Source organism: Poeciliopsis prolifica, unplaced genomic scaffold (assembly GCF_027474105.1).
Source record: "Poeciliopsis prolifica strain line A6 unplaced genomic scaffold, Auburn_PproV2 SCAFFOLD030, whole genome shotgun sequence".
NCBI classification, from domain to species: domain Eukaryota; kingdom Metazoa; phylum Chordata; class Actinopteri; order Cyprinodontiformes; family Poeciliidae; genus Poeciliopsis; species Poeciliopsis prolifica.
In genome coordinates, this window is record NW_026562405.1 from 552,316 (window position 1) to 578,367 (window position 26,052).

The 26,052-nt window shown below is 37.0% G+C and overlaps 1 protein-coding gene across 5 annotated transcripts; it reads left to right on the top strand.

Annotated features, from left to right (window-relative positions):
* Window positions 1-873: 873 nt before the first annotated feature.
* cpne1 (copine I) lies at window positions 874-25,593 on the top strand. 5 transcript variants are annotated; one of them, XM_055050059.1, is made up of 17 exons: window positions 899-1,120; window positions 3,665-3,718; window positions 18,245-18,370; window positions 18,468-18,647; window positions 18,841-18,915; window positions 19,014-19,085; window positions 19,262-19,345; window positions 19,467-19,556; window positions 19,638-19,736; window positions 19,816-19,902; window positions 20,047-20,106; window positions 20,235-20,368; window positions 21,354-21,408; window positions 21,598-21,652; window positions 21,842-21,975; window positions 22,062-22,298; window positions 23,481-25,593. In XM_055050059.1, exons 3-17 carry the CDS (start codon window positions 18,245-18,247, stop codon window positions 23,592-23,594), a joined length of 1,602 nt encoding a protein of 533 aa, XP_054906034.1. In that variant the 5' UTR covers window positions 899-1,120; window positions 3,665-3,718; the 3' UTR covers window positions 23,595-25,593. The 5 variants fall into 5 exon arrangements, with proteins under 5 accessions (XP_054906030.1, XP_054906031.1, XP_054906034.1 ...); XM_055050057.1 differs by lacking the exon at window positions 3,665-3,718; XM_055050058.1 differs by lacking the exons at window positions 899-1,120; window positions 3,665-3,718 and adding an exon at window positions 16,270-16,498.
* The last annotated feature ends 459 nt before the right edge of the window (window positions 25,594-26,052 follow it).

Here is a 26,052-nt window from a genome sequence, read left to right on the forward strand (position 1 = left end):
AAAAAAGTCAGCTTGTTAAAGATGATGAAAAAACATGTTTTGCTCACCATTGAAAGCAAACTTAAGAAAAACAGGAAAAACATCCATTGTCTATATTCACACTCTCCTATCTTTACTGATTATTTGAAATAGCTAAATATTTTATTTTCTAACACCTTGCTGAGATACATGTTCACATATCATGCTGCAATATTTCCACAAACTTTAGTGTGTTTTCTCAGGTTTTTTGTGTGATGACCCCAACATTAGGTTAAGGACATTTTTTTTAAATAATTGCAAATCTTTTTCAGTGTGTGTCTACCAGTTTTTAACATCTAGAGAATTAAATGCTTACCAATTCTTCTTTGTAAAACAGCTCAAGCTCAGTGAACTTAGGTGTGGAAATTATTTGTGAAAAATCAATATTTACATCTAGACCTATTTTCTATGGGTTAGGGTGTAGGCTTTGACTAGACCATTTTAACACTCAATCACTTCACTGTATTTCTGGCTCCTGTTGGTAGCTGAACCTTTGCCTCAGTCTCAAGTCCCAGGCTTTTCCTCAAAATTCCAACAAGTTTCTTTCTCCTTGCAGAGAGCATATTTTTTTCATGTTCTATGCAAAACAAATAACATGCATTGAAATGTAAAACAGTTCAAGGAGTTTGAATACATACAATCTGGATTAAAGTGCAGCAAAATGTTCATAAATTAAACAGTTTTACTGATAAATGTTTCTATTTTCTGACACAAATTAATATTTTAGTTAATTGGCATGGTTTTAAATTTTTCAATAGATTAGATTTTATTTATTGGACGAAGTGATATTAATGTCAATATTTATAATCTATATATTTGAAAGGAAATTCTTATGAACCACACTTCATTTGCGGTGGCGGTAATGCTTGCCAAAAGTTTATTTTTTTATTTATTTATTTTGCCAACCGCCATTAAAAATTAAGATTTTTTTTTTTACCAGACTGATTCAACCAGCAGAGCGCGGAGGCTGCACATTCTCGCGTGATCGTTGCTGTTATCGCGGTGTTTGCGCCGACATTTCGTGCAGAAACACCCTGCAGAGAGAAGAAAAGACTCCCGTGTATGACTAAAACGTCAGTGTGTAAATTGACAAAATTCCTCGGTAAGAATCCACGTTCGACAGGCCGCTTAATGACACTGCCCAGGCGGCTCGGAAAGCCCGCGTACTGCTCGGTTTTCAGCTCTAAAACAGTCATTAACAGGTTTCACCAGCAGCTATAGGTGCTAATCGGAGGTTAGCCTCAATGGATGCTAATACAAATGAAACACGCTGGTTGGAATTAGTCAATAATGAGTTTTAGAAAATGTGTGTAGAGGATATGTATCGAAGCTTTTCTTAGTTTGCACAGCATTGACTAAATATTTAGCATGGTTTTGGTCGAAAGCTCTATTTTTTGGTTGCCCCTTACCGTTAGCTAGCTAGCCGAAATTCATTATTTTCTTCACGGTACAGCTCAATGAAGTTAGCTGATTAAAGTTTTATTAATTGCATTTACGGCTGCATACAGAAAGTTGTACATGCAAACAAAAACATTTTCAAAGTATTTTCATTGAAGAATCCAATTTGATAAAGGTAAACTGGAGCAATGATAAGCATGTCTTGCTTGACTCAATTCATTACTTGAACTAAGACTAATTCTCTCAAGTAATTTATTTAATGTCGTATATCTACCTGTACTTCATATAGGCAACATTTTCGAAATAAATTAGCATATGACTTCTAAACTAAGACTGTGTGTAGCCAAAGCCATTGTTTTAAAAGCTTGAATTCTGGGATAATGTATGTTAATTTCCATTGAATCCTGTGAAAACATGAGAGCCTAAATCGCATTGTAATACATACTGGTTTATTTCTCTTCATTTATGTAATTTAATTGTTTGCCCTGAAAGTGCATATCTTGCTTCTCATTAATATAGGGTTTTCTAAAGCAGTGCAAATGCTCAATGCAGTGCAAAAAATACAGTTTATTTTACAATAAAATAACACATTTGCCACACATGCATTTTGAGTATAATGATACTTTAGCTGAAAAAAATTGGCCTTTGTGGTTCTGTTTTCTTTTTGAACATTTGTGGTGTGTTTGATAATTATTGTTTACTTGAAAGTACTCTTGTTGGAGTACATAATGCAGGTTCTGAGTGGCTTTATATCTTGTATGCATGATTTCAGTTATGCCTGTTAAGGTACTGAGTTGCTGAAGATTATTAAATATAACAATTATTTTTATGAGTTTCTGTTCAGAATGTGGATGCTAGTGGAGCTTTGTACGAGCAGAGTTTTGATGCCGTCTTATTGTTTTGTCAGAGATTTGGTCTCCAAGTTGCATTGGCATGTCCCTCCTGATTTAGTTACTTTAAAAAAAAACATGGGGAGTATTGTTTGTTTTGTTCCCTGATTCAGAATTTGCTGTTTAAAAATAAAAATCTGCATTTTTTCCCCCCTTCTTTTTGCAGGAAGTGGTTTTCTGATTCTTTCCAGCTTCATTTTGCATCGCTATTCCTTGAGTATCCAGGGTTGGTTTGATGGTTTCTTCTCCTGGTTTCTACTGTACTTTGGTCTTATTTCTCCTCTTTATGCAGCCTGCTTAGGTACATTTACACCAATGTGAGAGGATCATTACAACTTCAATGAAGATTGTGTTTCAAAGCATTGACAGAATTGTTGTTCATCTCTGTTGTCTTTTATGTAATCTGCATTGTCGCACTTGATTCTCTGGGGATGATGATGTTGAGCATCATGTTGTGTAGAACACTGCATTTCGTTTTTCCAGCAATTTTAGCTTTGCTTGAGTTACAGAGGGCAGTGGCCCCTCAATCTTGAATGGCAATGCAGAGGATTTTACAAGTGGCAAGTTTGCTCCATCTTCTGTTGCTCTGCGTGTTTTATTGGTCTTAGCTGTCATATTGCTCTGCTCTTTTCCACTGTTTTTCTGTTCATCAGCTGCTATCTTTTGTTCTTTGCTGATAATCAGTTGTGAACGTTGCTGTGGTTTATATGATACTTATGTTGCTCTGGTTAGCATGATGCTAATGCTGCTCTCAATAAATGTTCCTAAGATTTCTTTTTAAAAATTAACGATAATGTTCTGTTGTCTACAGAGTTTCTCTTGCTGCCATAATATTAATGTTTGATTGATATAATGTTTGCTGATGTGTTGTACAAGGAGGAGCTGAAGTGCTGTTTGCTGACTCAGATGTATGAAGATGCATATCTTTAAGATTTTGCTGAGTGCCTGATTGTGAGATGGCTCCAGGGGATTTTTTTGGTGTTGAGATCTGGTTTCATCAGAACTTGGCTGAATCCTTTGGATTTCTGAGGTAACTTTGTTGCTGTGATTATTTCATCCTTTACAAGTGTTTAAGTTCTTTCAGGTTGGGAGGCTTGTGTCATTAGTTGACTCTCAAAGTTGAGTTTTGATCAATCTTAGTATGTTTGTTCAGTTTAAACCTTCAGGCAATCATACATTAATATGGTATTTTTCACATTTTGAGTCTGATTCAGAGTTAGCTGTTGACACTGATTAAATAATAAAATACATTTTGCAAGTTACTGAAACACACCTTTCACTTTTTCGCCCTTCATGCCATTTTGCTGTATCAACAATGTTTTGAACAGGAATGTTTGTTTCTCTGACCCTTTCACCAGGTTTCAGTGTCCTGCAGAAATCCTGTAACTCAGTGAAACTGCTTAGTTGCATTGGTGAGTTTGAACCGCATGAGATTTATTTTTGCACCACATTTGACCAGCTTGAGCAAACAAAGCTGACTTCTCTGCATTCCAAGGTAAAAAACCAACAACTTTCTCTGAAGAGACAGTTGTTATTTTTTTTTAATTGGAGTCAGTAGTAGGGTTCAGAAAGATCAAAAATATTAAAAACTTTGATAAACCAATTTATCTTAGGTTGCTTTGCTTTCTTGTATGAACTATAATTATCAGCAGTAAACAGATTTTTAGCACACTTTCCTTGAGTTCAGTCAGTCATTATTTTTTAGAAGCCGAGGTAGCATTGCACCATGTCTGTAAGAGGAGTTAATTTAAAAAACATGCTATTTAAAAATAGAAAAAGACAAAATTATGTAGTTGACCTTTTAAGATGTCTTTTGATTCTTATATTGGCAATTAGTTCTGCTAGAATGACTGTTAAGCTATGCCTTCCAGGTATCTGTTGAATTTGGCTCAAGATTATCTTCTGCCTTTTGCTAGTTAAACTAAGAGTTGTCCAAGGTGGTTACAAATTGGTATCTTATGGCTTAGGGCTGTTTCTCGTACCTGAAAAGGTTAGGTACCAAATTAAACAGCAAAAAAAGAAATATTGAGCAAAACGCACAACAGGAGTTGTCTGTTGTAGCACTCTGACTGAAAAGCCAATATGAATGCTTACAGAGTACATTTTAATTTTAAATTTGCTTTTGTTTTTCTTCTGACTTAATTTCGGAACATCTCACTAATACTGTAAATGGTTAACTTGGAATCTTGCAGTAACATGTCGCACGCCAAGTGTGGTTCTCAAAATCTGCTAGTGGATCAATATGAAGATTTCGGAGATTGGAAAAAGATTGGACTTATAAGTTTTGGATTGGTCAATGTTTAATTTTGGCCATAAGCTGATTCTTGGTACAACACAGATGTGTTCTCCTTTTCAGATGACTTAGTTCTCTATACACTGGTTTTGTAGCAGGTTTAAAATCTGGAAGCAGCTGTCTGTTCCGAACTTAAAGGTAGGGCTGGGCAAATTGACCTCAAAAATGATCTCTCATTGTAATTGGGTTATATCTCAATATACAGTATCCATGGCTATGATGCCTGTTCTCACCTGAAACAGACACACTTGGTTTCCAGATGAGCTGGTCGAGGAAGACGTGAGTGGTACCTTCAGGAGTGTATGCTTCCAGTGTCTTGTATGCAGAAGGGTAAATATTTAGAGCCATTTGTATAGCTCACTTGAAATAAATGTTTTTGAGTTATTGCCCAGTCCCAATCAAGGCTTTTTTTAAGAAAATCAAGAACCAACAGTTGGCCAGATTGTTATTTTAATGCATTTTCACAACTGTCCGGCAGACTGTTACATTTTCATCTGGTGCAGTTCGATTTCACACTGCATTGTGTCAAACAAACCAAACCTTTTGAAAAAACTGTTCCCCCCTCGCCTGTGGTGACGCTGCACCAATAATCACTGAAGGAAACTGCACAAAAACCTCTGAAGAAGATACTGAGCAAAACGTCCTTCTTCACCAAATGTAAATAAAAATGTAGCGGTGTAAAATTTCAGTGGATGTAGGATTTGTCTTTTGTCTTTGATAAAAGATCCCGAGAAATTTCTTCCGCTTCTCTAGATTTGCACATTTGTTTTGGTTGTATTTACTCAGAATGCCTGAGTCTGCTTCCTGCTTTTGGAGTGGTCTCCAGTCCGCTTGGCAATCGTATTTGAACTGTGTCTGTTCACATCAACAAAACTGAGATCTACGTTTTTAGTCCAGCCATAGTTCACTCAGATTTCAATTGTGCATTCACCTCTCCCAAAATGAACCAGACTTTCTAAGCAAATACACTACAGTTTGATTAAAGCTGACCGCTTATGTCAATGCGTCCTAAATGGACTAAGATAAGACTTTTTAAAAAGTATTTTCTGGAACTGAATGGTTGCTTTTCAATGTTGAAAATGTTTATTAAAGGTGTCCAAGAAATTGATCCAACTTCAGTTTAGCTTTAGTACTTGAGGCGTAAAAATGTTTTTTTTTTTTTAGCAAAGTGTGACTATAGTTTTATGTTGGTGAAATTGTGATAAAATGTGAAAATCTTACTTTGAAAGTAAGTTTGTCATTCTTTGATGACCCATCAAACTCTTGAGTAAAATGGTACTGCAGGTTTTTTCCCCCCGTTGTCACCAAAAAGTAATGTTTATGCCTCATATCACTTTTGAGTTATTTTATTTGTGTAATGTAAGCATGAGGGTAATTTGACATTAGAATGTTCACATCTATGCTTGGGGTTTTTTACAGGCTTAACACATTTTCTGGATTAAACAGAAGGTACTTATCCAAACTTTGTGAAGATGATTTGTATGAAATGGCTTGTATACCTGTTTGCCTAATATCAATTGATCATGGTTATTTGACCTTTTTGTCTAGTGATAAATGGCCCATGAACAGTTCTAAACATGGGAACATTTTGGACTTCATTTTTTAGCTTTTAAGTTATTGATTTGATTGAGTTATTTGTTGGCACGAAACTACAGTGTGAAATCAGAGCCTTCTGAATATTGGCTTTTTTGAGTTACTTTGTTCATGCTCATAGCCTCCATTTGTTTTAAAGATCAAAAACAATCTAATTTGCTTCATAATTTGATTATTTTTATTTTTTCTGAATCAAGATTACCAAACTTGCTAGAGGTTGGCCTTTTAGTTTTTATTTTTAAACATTTTTTCAAAGTGATGTTTTTTTTTTATTCCAATATCAGACGTCAAAATAATTTTGCGAAGTTTGAAAAAAAAAAAAAAACAACCCAAAAAACGGTTTCTACATTATCAAAAATGTAATGTTACTTGCCTGCATAATTTGAAGTCTGAAACATTTAGAAACTTCTCTGCTTCCCTCTGCTCTTCATCTGATGGTAGTATTGCTTTCTCCCCAGGTTGTAGGGCTGTTGTTAAACAGTCAATATGGCTGTAGTCATCAGGCTGCAGGGTCTGCCCATAGTGGCTGGGACCATGGACATCAGACACTTCTTCTCCGGCCTAACCATTCCTGATGGGGGAGTTCACATCGTGGGTGGGGAACATGGTGAAGCCTTCATTGTGTTCGCCACAGATGAGGATGCTCGACTAGGAATGATGCGTACAGGCGGGTCCATTAAAGGCTCTAAAGTGTCACTGTTACTCAGTAGCAAGACAGAAATGCAGAACATGATTGAGCTTAGCCGACGAAGATTTGAAGCTGGAGCAGGGCCAGTAGAGATAACAGCACCGACACCTGGAAATGCTAACCGTCAAGCACCAACAGCCTCCATACCAACGGTGCAAAGTGGGGCAGGAGGGAGATCGAGTAGCCATGGGAATCAGGGTTTTACAAACACCCCAGCTTCAGTGACTGCTGTAAGCTCCTCACAAGACCAACCAACTAACAAAGCAGCAGCAACCATGGCCAATGTGGTACCAAGCTTCCCCAATAACTATAGTTCAACTCCCACAATTTCCACAGCTCTATCATCACTTAATGCTGGTCCTCCACCCATCTCTGCTCTTGCCAACATGCCCTCCATGCCCCCAATGCCCACACTGCCCACTATTTCAGTTCCTCCTCCAGTATCCACCCTTCCGCCTGTTCCTTCTGTTACACCTTTGTCCCAAGGTCCCCCAGTGCCACCTATAGCCCACCTTCCTCATATGCCCTCCCTACCTCCCTTCAACCCCTCCCTACCTCCCCCTGCAGGACTGGGCTCAGGTCTGCCTCTTGGAACCCCTAATCCCATGTTGTTCAACCCTCTTTCTCCATTGGCCTCACTTGGCCTTCAAGCTCATATGAAAGCTGCAGCAGTTGTTGCCACTGGAGCAGGGGGATCAAACCCTGATGAATTGTATGTCCTCCTCCAAAATCTCCCATTCTCCTGCTCGGAGATGGAAGTCAGGGACTTCTTTCGAGGTCTTGGTGTAGATGGGGTTCGTCTACAGAGGGATGGGCAGGGTCGACCGAATGGTAGGGCAATTGTCAAATTCTTCTTGCCCCAGGATAGTTTTGAAGCTATGAAGCGAGGTGGTGGCATGATGGGCCAAAGATTCATTGAGATCAGTCCGGGCTCTGAGCATCAGTGGGCCAGCCTCAGTGATAGTAGGATGAGCCATGTGTCTCATAATATTAGTAAATTACATAATGAGGCCCACGATCATCAGAACCGCCGCATCAATGTTGGTCCTGGAGGCAGAGATCAACGAGAGAGGTCACGATCTCCTCACAGGCAGGAGTTTTGTGTCTATCTGAAAGGTCTGCCTTATGAGGCCAATAAGAGACAAATTAAGGAATTTTTCAACAATTTGGCCATTGTAGAAGATAGTGTCTTTATTTCTTATGGCCCAAATGGGCGGGCTACAGGGGAGGGCTTTCTTGAATTTAAGTCAGAACAGGACTACAAGGCTGGGCTTGGAGCTCACATGCAATACATGGGCTCCCGCTTTATTCAGGTCCACCCAATAAGCCGAAAAGGAATGATAGAAAAGATTGATGCTATCCGCAAACGTGAAGCAGGACAAGGTGATGGCAAGAACCCAGATGGCATGAAAACACCAAGAAATTGTGTCCACATTAGCAACATTCCCTACAACATTTCCAAGAAGGATGTTCGTGCCTTTTTTGATGGTATAGGCATATATGAGGAAACACTGAAAGTCCTGACAGATGGTAATGGCAATGGTTTGGGGCAAGCCATCCTACAGCTGAGAACTGAGGAGGATGCTCGCAAAACTGAAAGGCTACACCGCCAAAAACTCAACGGTCGAGATGCCTTCGTCCATCTGGTGACCTTTGAGCAAATGAAGGAGATTGAACGAAATCCTCCACCTCAAAACAAGCGAGGTCAACGCAACCAAAGCCATCAGAACCAAAATCAGCACCAGCAGGCACCACCTAATCCCCAGCAGCCCCAGATTAATCCTTTTGCAGCCATGAGTGGTGATGAATTTACCTTTCTTAGAAACACCATGGGCAACCTCAACAATAATCCGTTTGTTACGCCATTCTCTGCCCCAGGTAACGGGCTTGCAGGTCCTCCTCCCATGCCTCCTCTGGCAGCAGGGTTAGGGGAAGTAAATCTCGGTGTTGCTCCTCCTCTGGTTCCAGGAATACCTGGCACTCCTATCTTGGAGCCACCTGGTTTTCGCCCCGGGGCTGCCGGAGGAGCTCCTTTTGGCCAGGATGGGCTTCGAGGCCTGGTACCTTTTGACAATGCCAATAGAAAGGGAGGTGGAGGAGGACAGAACCGGGGTGGAGGGGCTAACACCACCACCAATAACCAGGGACTTCCAAGTGGTGGAGCAGCAGGTGGACAGCAAGTGTTTACTCCTGGGAGTGAAGCCCTACGGAACCCTTCGGCCCCTGGAGGATCCAACAACCCCAACAATCAGCGCAGTGCTGCTGGTCCAACAATCGTAAAGCTTCAGAACATGCCATTCACTGTAACTGTGGATGAGATTATGGACTTCTTCTATGGTTACCAGGTGGTACCAGGCTCAGTCTGCTTACAGTTCAATGATAAAGGCATGCCAAATGGGGAAGCAATGGTGGCTTTCCAGAGTCAAGATGAGGCCACTGCTGCAGTAATGGAACTTAATGACCGACCTATTGGAGCACGTAAAGTTAAAATAAATCTGATTTAAATATTAATAAATTACTGTAAATAAGATTTTACATTCGTCTGGATCAACAACTCTGGCTAAACCACAACCAACACTGATTCTGAAGGAAGCCAGTTGTCAAGAACCTTGTTGAGACCTTCAGCTCAGTGACTGTCATTACCAAAACTACTCCTTTGTGTAAATACCAACAGGTAAGCCCTGCCACTGCTGTAGGCTGTCCATGAGGGACTGAAATCCACATATTTTTTTGGTTATTTTTCTGCATTTGCTCCACTGACTTTGCTTCTAAAATCCACAATGGTTGCGAATATGATGGTTAAAATGATGTTGGCAGGATTTTGGTCCTTCCATATTATTTTCACTGAGTGTAGTTTTTAGTTTTTCCTCATGTTGTCCATAGTCATCTGTCTTTCTTTGCTATGATAACCTTATTGTAAAGTGTCAAACATTGTTGCTGTATGTGCTTAATGCTCTGCTGCTGTGGTTTGAAATATAATGCTCTGTTGCTTGGTAAGATGAACCACAGTGTGATGCTGTGATAAAATGTTAGTTTTTTTTTTGATATGGTAAAAATTTACATCCACTGTCGCTGCATTCAAATCTTTACATCGTATGTTGCTTTGATGAAATCTGCCGCTGCGTTGAACTCATAATCCATGTTTAAATTTTGAAATTATGAGAAGCTTTTTTGCTGCAATCAAATGTCTGACTTGTTGCAAAGGTGATTATGGTTACATCCCCTTTTGTTTATTCAAATAATGCTTATTAAAACTGATTCATTGGTCAGTGTTACCACATAGAAGATGTGGAATGGCAAGACGGTGGAGTCATGTTTTTCTTTTTTAACAGCTGCTAATTTTTTTTCTCTGTCACATTTTATGATAATGCATTTTTTGAATTATACTTCCCTGAATACCCCCAAACCTCTTTTTGCAGAAAATGTTTTGTAGGTGTTTGGACTGTAGAGTGCTGAGATGAAGTCTGTAGTGTTTTAGTTTCTTAGCATTATGTTACTTGTAAGTTCTATCATGATTGTGATGTTTCCACCTTAAAGCTCGTATTTGTTTCTGATATTGCTGTGAACAAATTTGTATGACCGTATTACCATACCTGATGTGGAGTCTCCTTTGCTTTGGCTAATAAAGGGACATTCCTCACCTGCATTGATCTCTTCCAACTGTCTGCTCTTCACTTTCTGATTATGGAAATTTGATTTAGCTTATACTTGTTTATCTTGAAATACTCAAAATAATTCAATATTTTTTTTTTTTACCATTTTAAGTCTGTTTTTATAGTTTAGGATTGTGTTCCTCCATTCAAAATATGTGCACCACCTACCTTGGATGTAAACTTTTATTCAGTAAGCTTATCCAATAGATGCTTCTTGTCTTTTGGCTTTACTTTTCACCTGTTGCATTAAATACTTTACAGCTATACAGCATTATAATTGACATCTGAAAGTACAGAAAGTTAAGTAGCACAGTTTATATCTGTACAATTGAAGGAGTACTATACTACACCTAAATCTTGTTGGACACTTTATATGGTACACTTCACTAGTTTGCAATTGGATCAAATTGCCTTATTCCTTAAGGTCATGGATTCAGCATTGTCTTGGTTATTTTTGGCTAGCACAAATCTGCTGTTCACCACTTTCCAACAGGTGGTGTATTGCTTCAAAATTTGTTGACAATGGGGGCCATTGGTATAGAAGAGAGGTGCATAACATAACTTTGCTGGCCATATCCTGCATGCTTTAAGTGTTCCTGCTCCAGCCCAGCTCAAATGCTTGAACTACCTCTTTAGTATGTCCTCAGGTTCTGCGGAGGCCTGGTAATGGACCTATGTTTCATACAGGTTTGTTGAATCAGGCAAAGATCTAAAACATGCAAAAAATAACCCCTAAAGGACTAATGAAATACCGCTGGCATATTCAATTAATTTTCAAATAGTGAAAATTAATTGGGTTAATTATGATTAATCAATTATTGCTATAATTGTCAATTTAGTAATGGATTAATTAAAATACAGCCTCTAAAACTTGCCATTTGCCGAAAGAACAGCACCATCATAACAAGGTAAGCCAAAAATAGTACAAAGATATATACATTTGAGATTAAACACCTTTGTTTTTAAATATTTTACCCAGAACTTCTGAAATTGCATAGTTTTAGCTTTACCATTATGTAAAACAAACAAAAAAATGGCCCAACATTGTAATGATAAGCAGAAAGGGCTGAGCTTTTCACATGTTGGAAGCATTTATGACATACTGTTGCATACCTTGCTACAAATGATCAAGTGTATGCAAATTTATTGTATTGCATGTTGGGCAAAAAGTTTTTCTCATGTAAAAGAAAAATTTAATAATTAAATTTTTTCTTATACACTTCCAATAGTGCATTAAATAAACTTGAGCTAAATGAAAATTCTGCAGAATGTAACATTTTTATCCAGTTAATCTATAAAACTAAAAATAGCCAATAGAATAAGTGATTGTTTTTTTTTCTCTGCATTTGTGTTAGTTGTTTTTCTGCTCACTGTTAATGAAAACATTTCAAATGAGATTACATCAAACCAAAATAAAATATTTTATAGCACAGAAACGTGGGTTCACTGTAAAGCACCCGCAGTATGTAACGTTTACAAAACATGTTTACTTTAATATCAAGATATCATAACCGTTTGGTGTGAGACAGATGATCTGTAAAAAAAATAAATAAATAAAAATTAAGCTCCTCCCAGTGCTTAAGCGCTGTTGGTCAAACTCGTGTACACCCTGCAAAATGTGCTAATGCTGTTGGAGCCAGGAGAACTGGTTAACTGCCGTGATCACTTGGCCTTGCTAACTAACTCAGGCATTTGTGGTGAACCAGTTGTTGTGTAATAGGGAAAGACCGTAAGCAGCATGTACATGAGGTGATTGACACTGCTGCGACTTTCCTCCTGAATCCTTGGTTGTTTCTGATTGGTCGTCAGAAACAACCAGAAAGTATTTGTGCAGATGGCAGCAGGACCACAAGGGGAACGCAGAGGAGCAATTTTTCTTTTTTGTTTTTTTTTTTTTTTTGCACATTATTTGTGTCATACTGTCATGACAATGTTGATATTTTACAATTATGTAAGAATTTTTTTTTTAATGAAAGTTACATATTGAACTTGTAAAAGCTATGTGGATCCCAGAAGAGGGCTTTATTGGAAATAGTTTGGTCTGGAGAAGACTCAAGGAGTGTTGAACCTCTAAAAAGATACAAGGGCCATGTCCAACTGAATATAGACATGTGCATGGATTATTTTGTATCCGTTAATAAAAGTGAAATGTGGGGGTACAGGTGATGCTGTGCTGCTGGTGTGGAAAGAGCAGAGTTGGTGTATGATAGTAAATCCAGCTTGTGGACTTTCAGGATATGACTAAGCGGTGAGTGAGCTTTATTTATTTATTTTAATGGGACCAACGAGCTGTTGATCATACAACTATTGAGATTTAACAGAAGGCATATCTTACAGGTGAGTAATGGATACATGAATTATTGAACAGCATTATGATGACTCTTCAGTTGTCAAAGGAAAATTCACAAACAACAAAGTTAAACTTGATCTTGCAAGTGGCGGCCCTTTATGGTAATGTGATAAACAAGCAAATAGTGAATTTGACTGGATGGGACTTAAAAAAGGTGATCTGTGGATGGCACCCTTGATGTGTTAAAAGTGGAACATGGATTTTAATACTTGACAACGTAAGATATGCGCTACAGTCATGTTTACATAAATGACAGTCTCTTAAGGTAGCCAGGTGGTCAAAATAGAAGCTAAATAACAGCATTAACATGTGGCATTACTTCTGCAGTGCATTTTAAACTGCTGTGTTTAATATTGATTCAATGAAACCAGCATTTTATTTAATGAAGTTGAAATTAACAATTACCATGCAAATATCCAATATATTTAATGTAGTTTTAACACTAAATGCTCAACTACTGGTTGCAAAAACCAATAAGAGCTGTTATTGGTTGCTACAAATAAAAACATACTTTCAAATTTATAATAGGAATGGACAAAAATGCATTTAATGTAAATTAACAGTTTAACTACACTTTAGAAAGTTAGCTATAGGTCTGCTACATATTTTAATATCCTGAAAGTATCACAAAGTTAAAATTATCAGAGGAAAATTATTTCATTTTTCAGTTGGACTGCTAATAAACACAACATACAGATATAATTAGATTAAAAGTGTAGAGTTTCAGTTGTAAGAAATAATTGAGGACAAACAGATGTATGTGGCTGTTTTTAAATCTTCAGGCTTAGATCAAATTTTCTTATTTTGACAACTCATCAGTGCTATGCTCTTTAATACTTGTCATTTTGAACTTAAGCTGCAATGCCTTGCAAAGATATTCATAATTAACACATTTATCCTACATGTATTTTTGGGGGAGCATTTTATACAATAGATATGGACCAAGTAGTCCATAATTGTGAAGTCAGAGGCAAGGAATAACTAGAATTTAGATCTGAGCATTTTTAACATGTGGGTATGGTTTGATCTGAAGCATTTTTGTTGATTTGTATATTTAAGATTGTTGTCCTTCTGGAAGGTGAGCTCCTACCCTATTTCCAAGTTTTTGAAGTCTGAAACAAGTTTTCTTATAAGACTGTCCTGTATTTAGAACAATACAGGACAGTATTTTCCTGTAGTGAGTTACTGTGGCTAAATATTAACACGCAACTGAAGACAGCACCAGCTAGGAGGTTTTGTTTACAGGAAGTGGCATGGAGATTGTGGTATTCATAGTGGGTAACTGGCACACGATGCTTTTTCTTAAGCATTACCACAACTCTGATCAGCTTCCCTGTGCCTTTTGAGGAAAATCGTCCACATGGCATAATGCTGCAACAAGAGGATATTCTAACATGGTGTGTTCTGGGAGATGGAGATTAGTTTTTCTTCACACGTAGCTTTTTGCAAGAAAATCTAAATAAATTACTCAAAAATGTAATTATGGTGTCAATCGAACACATTGTTCCATGTGTTTGCTGTGTCAGTTGAATATTAGGTTCAAACTTTTGATTTTCAATAATGGTTTCTTCCTTTCCATTTGTACAGAAAGGGTAGATTTGTTAATTGCACAACTAATAGCTGCCCTGTCCACATAAAGTGGAGTCACTACAGCTTCTCCAGAGATACCATGGGTCTCTTCTGATGCTTCGCTGAATAATATTTTGTATTAGCTGACAGTCATGACTTGTTAAATTTGGATTTGTGCCTCATAATTTCTTTTTTAGGTGATTGAACAGTGCTTTGTGAGATTTTGAAAGCTTGGGATATTGTCACATAACCTATCTCTGCTTCAAAAAAAACAATAACTTTTCTCCTGACTTTTGTACCGTGTTACTTGGTCTTCATGGTGCGGTTTGTAGATTAATGTTCAGTAAAGTCCTACATCTTTTTCTTACCACTTTCCTATTATGCTCTGTTTCATGGCATAGCAAATACATTAAAATGCATTAAATCTTGTGATTGTAATATGACACACTGTAGGCAATGAAAATATCAAATATACCACTCAGTTTAATAGCCACATATTTATATGATTAATAATTAGCCTGTTGTTAGGTATGGTGCAATAATGTCATGAAAGTGTGGAACTAACTTTGAGTCTGTTTATCTGATTGGATTGATTTGTCCGTGTCCAGTTTCTTTAAGAGAACAAAGAAACTGGAAGTACTTCACAGTAAGACAATAAATAGATGAGCTGGATTGAATTAATTTGGAAAAGGTATGTGGTTGATTATATTTTGTAGGTTGTCTGTTGTAAGTGGTGAAGATGGTTTCCAGCAGATGGTATTTAAAAATGAATAGTGAGTCACTGTGGCTAAATGTTAACACGCAACTGAAGACAGCACCAGCTAGGAGGTGATGTTTACAGGACGTGGCATGTAGATTGTGGTATTCATAGTGGTAAACTGGCACACACTGCTCTTTCTTAAGCATAGATTTGTACTTTTATCTGTAAATTAGATAACCTCCTAATTTATTTTTTTAAAAAGATAAATGTCATCATTTGTCAAAATTATTGTATTGAGGTACAATTGTGCTGATGGCCTGTTGGATGTAAAACTTGAGATTCTTATGTTTAATCAGGCAGGTGACATTAAAAGTCTTATGTGTCTCTTGTTGCTGATGTGTTATTGAAAGTGATTTTAAAACACAATGATTTAACCCTTTAAATGAGCTTGGTTGGTGCTATGGGAAGAGATGTTTTTCATGGACATGTGCTTTTATTGTTCTGTATAATCAGCCAATGGTCTAAGTATCATTTTTGGTAAAAAGATACTTGTGCAAAATGAAAGGTAGCTAACTGTGACTTCTTATGCTGGAAGAGAAAAAGAGCAGAAATGTACTTGTGGAGTAACTTGAGATTATGTTGAAATATTTCACTATGATCTTGGTTCTATAACCTTACACTAGGACCACTGCAGCGAGTGAATGTTTAATAAGTCAAATCATTAATTGCATTGAAGGTGGACGTGGATATGTATTCAGGGAATACATATCCACCATAGCACCTTCCCATAGCACCAATTTAATTTAATTTAATTTTCATAAATTAAAATGTTATGTTGCAAATCATTGATCATCTCAACATGCTGCTTTTTTTAGATCTCGTACATGTTTTGTCTGTATCCTGTGATGGACAGTTTTCTAAATAGCTTGTTTCTGCAAATTAAGTAAAGGATTTTGTGCTTAATTTGTAAAGTGTGTCTCTACTTTTATTGTGAAAGACTGTGACCGTCTCCTCTGGCATTTTGACAGTCTGTCCAATCAGAGCACCGCTGTGCATCAGGCTGACCAATCAGAGAGACTCGTTTTTTCTATAAAGCTTTAGCTAAACTTGCTGGAATTTGGGAGCAGAGCAAGCTGCCTTTTAAGTCTAATATAAGATATACATATATATATATCTATCGCCTGCAAATATTTAAGTGAGTGCTCTTGTAGAGAGGTTGGCTAAAGTTTAGTGGCATTAAGGCAGCTGCAGAAGGAAACGTCAAAGAAGCGTATCTGTTTCGGCGCTGTGGGAGTGGTTCTGACATCCTTCTTGGTGTTTGAAGAAGAAAAGAGCGCTCTGAAAAGGTGATTACTTTTAGATTTACTTCACTTTGCGTTTCTATTTCTGAATGACTGTGTGTAGCTATAGTTCTTATTCAACTGGCGAGGTAAATTGTTTTATTACATTTATAATTAATTATTCTTTAGCAAGCCGTGCTTCCTTGTTCACCTAAAGAATGAACAAGGAAGCATGCATAACAGGTAGTAGAAGTTGTATGCATAAATACTCATGCATAACAGGTAGTAGAAGTTGTATTTATTGAGTTGGAGGACACAGAGTCCGTCTTTTGTTGTGCAGCTTTTGGAGAACACTGTGCAGTGACTCATCAGAGAAAATTGTCATAAAACCGGTTCAGCATGCTTCGAGTTGTTTAACTGTTATATGAAGTTTAGAGAATCGTACAATATGAGTTTTTTATTGTCGGACTAAACTGCATATCTGGATTGATTTGCGTGTCTTTGCCTTTTTGGACGGCTTTTCGTCATCATGGTGAAGATATCAGATTATAAAACGCAAAGCTTGAGGTTTAAGTGAATTGTTTTTTATTCGGATGGCGACTTTATTTGTGTGACACCAGTAATCCACAGTGCAATTCTAAGTGTGTTGCAGGAAAATAAAATAAAATAACAAGTAAAGACATTTACAATGAAGACAAGAGAGTGTGAGACGCATTTTATAGTTTAGGACAAGTGAGGTCTATATTTGACCAGCAATTTTGAAATTCAGTTTGGCACAAATCTCTAGTGCTTTATTGAGTATTAACACAATTTTAAAATTGAAAGCTATCTCTTTGTAATGAGTAATATGCATATGAATAATATGAGTTGATCCTTTTTCTGGTGTTAGTACTCTTAACACCAGCAAGGGGACTTGGGATGAGCTGCAGCTGTTTGATATATCATTTTTCCTCACTTCGACACCAATTCAATGAACTAACCCTCTGAGATAAAAACATGTAGTTTTCTTTATCCTGATGTTTAACGAATGTTTACGTAGAAAGCTGATTTAGCAATACTTTATGTTGATGTGGAAATTTAGGCCAATATCCTTAACCTGTACTAACACCTTTCTGGTGTGCCATCTGGTCTTTGGCCTCAGCAGATATAGTTTAAAGACAAGGTCTAATCTTGTGTTTTTTGTGCATTAAGCTTGAGAAAATTCTGGCCCATCTACTCAATATTTTGGACACTATTATTTGGTGACTTATGTCATAGCAGAAATCTATATGTCTGTGCCATTAGTATGTACGGGAGATTATGATTCAGTATAATTTCAGCGAGGGGGATCAAATAAAATTTTCCTAAAAATGAAGCCTCGAGAAACGCATATGTTTACACCTGAGCTGAAATGATATTTCATGCTCCCATTCTGTAGTATTTTCAAGTGTTTCTTTTACTGGTTTTAAAGTTGTACTTCATTTTTGTAACCCTGGCTGTAATAACTTATTTGGTTGTATTAAGAAATATGCATATAACTTGCGTAAATGTATGCTCCAACTGTTGCAGAGAAGCACTATCATTAATTTGAAGCCATATTGCTGATTTATGTGACCTTGTTCAAATCTTAATGAGTGACCAATTTCTCTGCCGCATTTCAGTTTCTACTTGTCATTTGAAACATAATCACACTATGTAAAAGCATCTACATGTTTAATGTTTGGAAAAAAAATTATGTTCAGGTCTTTTTAACATTTTTTTTTATTGATTGCAAATTAAACCGGAGGTGTTTTATTTTGTGGGCTAATCAAAAAACTATTTGCTCTTTTTCAGATGGCAGACTGTGTCTCTAAGATTGAGCTGACGGTTTCCTGCGCGAACCTTCTGGATAAAGATGTTGGCTCAAAATCAGACCCGCTTTGTGTGCTGCTGCAGAAAACGGGAGACAACTGGACAGAGGTAATGGCTCTTTGCTCGTTACAGTTTGTTTTTTCCCAAGTCGAATTCATATTTGAGGTAAACCCACTACACCTATCTCTTCCTGTTGCTTTGTCAGCTGTGTCGCACTGAACGTATGGACAACACCTCAAGTCCATCCTTCAGTCAGCGCCTGAGGGTGGATTATCACTTCGAGACGGTTCAGAATCTGAAGTTTGGGGTTTACGACATTGATAACTCCACTTCTAATCTTGCCGATGATGATTACCTCGGAGGGGCAGAGCTGACGCTGGGACAGGTAACCGCCATACAAAGCCAGGTTTAAAACATAGTAGGAGTTTTAAGCCTGTTTTAGTGGTAAAAGATCTGAAAATCTTTTACCACTAAAACATAAGCATAACCTTGCATCGTTCTTTATGTCCACATTCAGTTATTGGTTTGTGAGACTCAAGTTAAAGCTCACGATTTCCTTTGTATTTTTGTGTGTTCAGATAGTTTCCAGCAAAACTATAACCAGACCTCTTCAGCTGAAGAAAGACAAGCCAGCTGGGAAAGGAAGCATCACAGTAAGTAGCCTGCATTTCATTGAGCAAAGCATCTCATTGTACAGGTTGTCCTTAAGGAATTGATGACGATGAAACAGTATTAACATCACTGTCTGTAGATCACTGCAGAGGAAATAAAAGACAACAGAGCCATTGTGTTGGAGATGGAAGCTAAAAAGCTTGACAAGAAGGTAACAGCTAAAACTCTACTAAGATTGCTGAAAAGTTATTCTTTATTAAATCAGAGCAAGAGCAACATGGTCTTATTGTTTTCCAGTGATAAATGAACAAAACTGTTGTCTCCATACACATTCAATTTTGTCTCCTTTGTTAAAAAAAACTTGCTGAGAAAATGTATTTTCTCCAGGATACATTTGGGAAGTCTGATCCATTTTTGGAGATTTTTAAACAAGGAGAAAATGGGAAATGGCAGCTGGTTCACAGAACAGAGGTAAAGATTTTTATTCAAGTTTCTGCAGCGTTCATGGGCAAAATTATCATAATTTCCTTTACATTCACCCATTAATAATCTTCTATGGTAAAAAAGAAGTAATGTGTGTTTTTGTGTGCAGGTGGTGCAGAACAACCTGAATCCCAGCTGGAAGAAGTTCTCCGTTCCACTGCAGACCTTCTGCTCCTGTGACATGGAAAAACCTTTGAAGGTTTCACCAATCATGATTTAAGTTCCCCCATAATAGCCAATCAAATCTTCATCTTCATTAAATCCTTTCCCTTCTCTGCAGATGGATTGTTCAGACCATGACAATGACGGGTCTCATGATCTGATTGGTTCTTTCACAACAAAAGCCTCAGAATTGATGAAAGCTGCTTCTGGCTCACCAGTGAGTTCAGTAAAAAGTAAAACTTGTAAGTTAATTTGTTTCTGTTTGTCATTGAGTTGTCCTCTTTGCAATTGTTTAGGTGGAATTCGACTGCATCCACCCAGAGAAACAGAAGAAGAAGAAAAGCTACAAGAATTCTGGGGTTGTTTCAGTGAAGAGCTGTAAGGTATGGACTGCAAGAGCTCAGGTTGATTTTCTATAAGAATACTTGTGATTGTATAAGCATTGAAAACTGCATTTTGGTTGTTTCTTAGAATTGTATTTTAAGTTTTCAATCATCTGACTTTTGGTTTCATGTGTTCCCCTACAGCTGGTGACTCAGTACACATTCCTGGACTTTGTGATGGGCGGCTGCCAGATCAACTTCACTGTATGTTTAAGGCACAGATTAAATTTAATATTTGATTTTAACCAGTTTCAATTACATCACCTCTGAATTACTAACTTCTTGGGATTTAATTTTTTATTGAAATAAATGCATGTTTCTCAACACATTAGGTTGGCATCGACTTCACTGGCTCAAATGGTGATCCTCGCTCGCCCAACTCTCTCCACTACATGAGTCCGGATGGACTGAACCAGTACCTGTCTGCTCTGTGGTCTGTGGGGCAGGTGGTCCAGGACTATGACACGTTAGTACACAACGAACCACAAACTACACCCATATAGCGCCAGAGCGTGAAACAAACTAATCTCAGCAAATTAAAACATCATTAAGTTTATGTCTCCATTGATTAATCTTAAAGAAACCCCAAGTGTTGGGGTTTAAGTATAATATAGTCCATGTTTTAATATAGTTTAATATAGTCCATGTACTATATTAAGTAGTACATGGACGTACTGTCAGAAGGCTATCATTCTGCTGTTAAAATCCTTTTTATTTTATAATTAAGTATTATAACTTTTCGAGAAACAGAAACTGTTAATATGATTGAATTAGGCATTCAGCCTAATTCATCAAAAATAACAGAAATACAACGATAAAATTAACTTAATGTTTTTATTTATCTCCATCCATCCACACTACTTAACACCATAGTTTCACACACACATCCTTCTAAAACTTTAAGCAGTGTGCACAATGTTCTAGATTATATAATTTATGCTTTACATTACATTTTACTCCCTTGTTTTATATGCTTTAGAACCTTTCTAACATTATTAGAACAGCTGCTTTATGCTTCAGGATTTATTCATATTTCCAGACCTCTGTATGAAAGCTTGATAATTAACGCACATTCAGATCTTTTGCATGCAGCTCGCAGTTTACCTGGGTGATAATCTAAACCTGACTCCTAGACTAAGCTTTAAATCTACACCTGCATCCTGAACTCAGTGTTCTACAGCTTTTTCATAGTCTTCTAGATTCAATATTTTTTTTTGTGCAGAATTTATGTTTGGAAATTCTATTTTCCCTTTCTAGTCCTGTGGGATACAAATTTTCATCTACAACCAATTCGTCTTCCCCATTTTGACAATTTGTTTTCATTGTTATAACTTTTGCTTATTCAAAAAAAAAAAAAAAATTCCATTTAGACCTGTGGCCGGTTGTAATTTTTTCATTTTTATTTTTTTCAACAAATGTGACTGTAACAGCAGATGTGTGTTCTGTTGCAGTGATAAACTCTTCCCAGCATTCGGGTTTGGAGCCAAACTTCCTCCAGACTTTCAGGTGAGCTATTATAACCAAGCTGTTAGCTAGAATCTAAAGTACATTTATGACAAACCTGCATGGATTGCAATCAGCAATAGGAACAATCGTGGCAGCATCAGCATGCTAATATTAGCAGATTTTTATGAATGATGTACATTTATTTAAATATTGTGCAGTCACTAAACTGTTGTGTTGTTGGTTTCACAGGCAGCTCATCATGAGTTCGCCCTCAACTTCAACCCCACTAATCCATACTGTCAAGGTAAAGTAACACAAGTGCAACATAATGCCAGGGGATATCATGGAGGGCTGTTGAACACTTATCCTAAATTTATTACTAAGATAGGGTTGGCAGAAACGAAGTCATTTCAAATCACAAGTTATTTTCTGAGCTTTGTTTGTCTGCGTTGTTTGATTACTTCCTCCTCTGCTCTGCCTCTGTGTCTCCCAGGCATTAATGGGATTGTGGATGCTTACAGAGCAGTTTTGCCTCAAATCAAACTGTCCGGACCCACAAACTTCTCTCCCATCATCAACCACGTAGCTTCCATTGCTTCCAGTGCCGCTCAGGCTCCCACCGCCTCTGTGAGGAGCCGCAAACATCTTAAGTACACAAAAATCTAATCTAACGAGTATAATCCTGTAAAGTCTGATCTTGTTTTTTTCTGCAGCAATACTTCGTTCTCCTCATCCTCACTGATGGCGAAATCACCGACTTGGACCAGACCAGGGATGCTATAGTTCGGGCATCCCGGCTCCCCTTGTCAATAATAATTGTGGGGGTGGGGCCGGCTGATTTTAAGGCCATGGAGCTTCTGGATGGAGACGATGGTGTCCTCAGATCCACTGTTGGCGAGGCCGTATCCAGAGACATCGTCCAGTTTGTCCCATTCAGAAATTTTAAAGATGTAAGTCTCTTAATAAATAATGGATGCATATTTTTTCACTTTTGCATATAAAATAAAACTGTGAAACTTCTTTTGTTTTGATTCTCAGTCCCATTAAGTGGAAATGACAAACATCACTTTATATAGGAGTGCCTTGTAGCTGTGGTACACATACCAGTGGTGGTACTTGGGTTTTCTTTTGTAGTACTGAGAACATATTTCATCATTTTTTCAATCAATATAAATAGATGAGCACTAATGTAGAACTGAGTTGTTTGCACATGTCGATCTCTGCATCATCAGAAATTTCTCAAAAGAAAAATGAAGTGGGGAATATTTTGCAAATTCTAAATTCTGTTCATTAATGCAGATTAATAAACAGTTTCCTTTAACTAAATCATAAATGTCCAGTTGGTGACAACAAACTAAAAAAAGTAAATAGTCTTTTATTTATATTCTTTGTTTTGTATTTAATTTGTATTTTTTTGTATTTTGTGTATGCTTACTGTGTGCCACATTTTTGCCTGTGAGCTGCTGGTAACTATAATTTCCTGAGGGAGTCTTCCCAAGGGATCAATAAAGTCAAGTCTAAGTCTAAGTCTAAGTCTAAGTATTTATGGAGATAATGTAGGTTATTGAGAACTATAGCATTTTGTGAAGTTTAGGTTGCTGCTTCCTCACAATATTCTCATTTTAATTTGCTTTGACATGAACCATCTTTACTCTGACTAAAGTTAGGAAAAAAAAACTATTTTCTGAAAACTATATGTTGAAATCAATACTCCTATTGAGTGTTTTTAAGGAGACTGGTTTACTAGGATTCCTTAGTTTTTTCTTTCATGGATGTTTTCATTAATATTGAATGAAACTAGAATTTGTTGCATAAATGGTTGCATCAAGTCTAAAACCCCACAGTCATGGTTAATAAACATCATATTTGGTTTTTCATCTTGTTTGTGCAATTTATTCCCTTCAAGACATCAAAGGACTGCAGAAACACCATTTTAGATCTGAAAGACTTGTTTAATGCTTTAAGAACTTTTACAATTCAAGCTGGGGAGAATTTAAAACAACTCTGCCTGGTAGAACTGTGTGCCAGAAAAAGATGAGTTGTGCATGACAATAACTATTTTTTTCAAATTATTATTTTTTTAATAAAAAAAAAGACTTGGTATTCATTGACATCTGTCTTTCTTTGCCCAGGCTCCCATGGCTGCGCTGGCTCAGGCTGTTCTCGCTGAGGTCCCCAACCAACTTGTGTCTTACTTCAAAATGAGAGGCCTCGAACCGCAGAAACAAGCTGCTCCCAAATCCTAAATGTCGCCTGCATTCCCCAAACCTACACATCAAACTCCAGCTTAATCTCATTCCACATCACAATAATGTAGTTATCTTCACACAATAAACCAGTCATTGCTAATTAGCATGAAGTGTCAAACAATTGCAAAGCAGTACTTAATCTACATGCCTTTTACAATATCTCTGGATAAATCCTCTTATAAAATAGTTTTACAACTACAACTACTCTCTAGCACCTAATAATGATAAGATAGATTAGGACTTTTGCTTCTTTATAACTAACTATGCATATTTTATGTCAAGTGAGAAACAGAGCCACACGCAGGACAACACATCCTCTAACTTTATCACTCTCTAGTGGACATTTGAGGAACTACAGCAGGTATCTCACCACTGTGTTTTCGCTCCCAGTTATAACCAGAACTTTTGCACTTCAACCAGCTGTGGTTTTGTGGTCTCTGATTAGCTTTATTGATTAGGTGCCAACACTTTGCACTTTGCCTTTGCCTAAAATGCTGGAAGACTAGAATAGAATGAAAGATGCAATCAGCTTTGCACCTGAAGCCTTACTCAAAACATTCTTGTTGCCTTATTTTTGCAATGCAGCCGTGCCTGTAGGATGCTTCTCAGCCATTATAGCCTGAGGTTAGCAACATAGCTGACATTAGCATGTTGATGATGCCATGATTATTCCTATTGCTGCATATTTTGTTGGTTACCAGATCATAAATTGTTTAAAGTTTATTATATTTGTGAGGTTGCAAACTTTTGTTGTCTCCATCATCTCAGTGCATTTTTTTTGCTTTAAGTGAGACCAAAGCATATGGTCAGAATTATTACATGCTGAAAATGCAATATAAATAAATATCACATTATCCATACCATCACAGTAGAACCAGAACAGGAAAAGTTTGTTAAATTACCAAAACCCACATTTATTGCCATTAAATACATGTATTATTTGAAAAGTACACTGCTGCCAACATTTTCACCAGTAATTATTTCACTGGGACTTGTGCATTTATTTCCAGTGATGGTCAGTTAAAATCACATTTAACCACTCTAAATCACCACTTAAAAAACAACAACAACAAAAAAAAAACGTACAAAAAAAAACTTTTACATTTTGGGATGAAAAAAATAATGTATTTTTTTGTCTTGTCTTCTATAGTTTAATTTTTTAACTTGTGCAGAGGAGAGTTATCATGTTTGGGAACAGCTTAAGTAAACGCCACATTTGCACAAAATATTTTTGCTGAAAGTCTTTGGGATGGTGCTAAAAATAGCTTGAAACGCACACTGACAGTTATTGGTCGGTATGCGTTGCTCTTTGAGCAAAACTGCTACATCACATCATTTTCAGCCATCATTTTTGCATATTGTGCCTTTTTAGTTTAGAAAACTGTTTCAGACAGGAGAAAGCTTCCTCTTAAACAATCTTCATAGCATATTCTATATCAGCATTATGAAACAAATCTGTTTACTTTCAACGTAAGATATTTTTATGCTTTCATTTGGTTCTTTCACCTTTTGTCATGGTTAGATATGCGCTTACATTCAGTTTTAGGACTGGTTTATTTCCTTGTTACCTCTTGAAATGTGTCAGGTAAAGGGACCATCAGTAGCTTCTCAAACCAAACATTTGCTTTTTAAAATTAAAACAACCTGAATGTGCTAGAGGAATTAACATTTGTGACATTTTTTTGTTACCTTTTGAATATACTGGACTGCAAATTCAGATTTTTCTGTTTTCAATTGGTCTTGAAATAGTTTTCTTTAAAAGTAAACTAATTCTGTTAAATCATGCACGCCAATTTTCTCTTGTCTTTTTATTGTAATCTTTCCAACTTGTCATGTGATATGATCCTGGATTCCTGTAAAGTCATTCCTGCTACATCATTTACATCTGAACAAATGCTCTATTATCTATCATGATAAAACCAGTATATCAAATAATATGTCTCTTCCAATACTGCATGTTTGAAGCAATAAATAAAATGAGTTTGGTAAACAAAGATTTCTTTGTGTGCATTAATTGACTAAAGTGAGTTACTCTGGTTCCCTTTGTGCCATGAAATTCCATCTTCAGATACTTACAATAATTCAGTGGAGGTTTTGAAAAACATGACACTAAATTGTACAAAGGTCTCCAAGATAGGAAGAATGACAGATGTAATGCAAAAGCACACTTGTGGGGGCCCACTGTGACACTTCAAATCTGGCCAGAATGAAAGTCTGATCCAGCAGTAAGTAGGAAGTGATGAGAAGTGATGTCCAATAGCTTTGCTGTCAAGTATCCTGAGTCCAATTTCAGAGACTTTGAAGGTCTTAATTCTCCAGTGTAAAATTCAGCACCACACTAATACTGTATTGTACAAAACTTAAAGATGCAGAAATGCAGGTTATGCCAATTGATTCACGATCCTGTTGCTAACCTTACAAATTCAAGTTAAGTACCAATTTAAATGTTACGTTT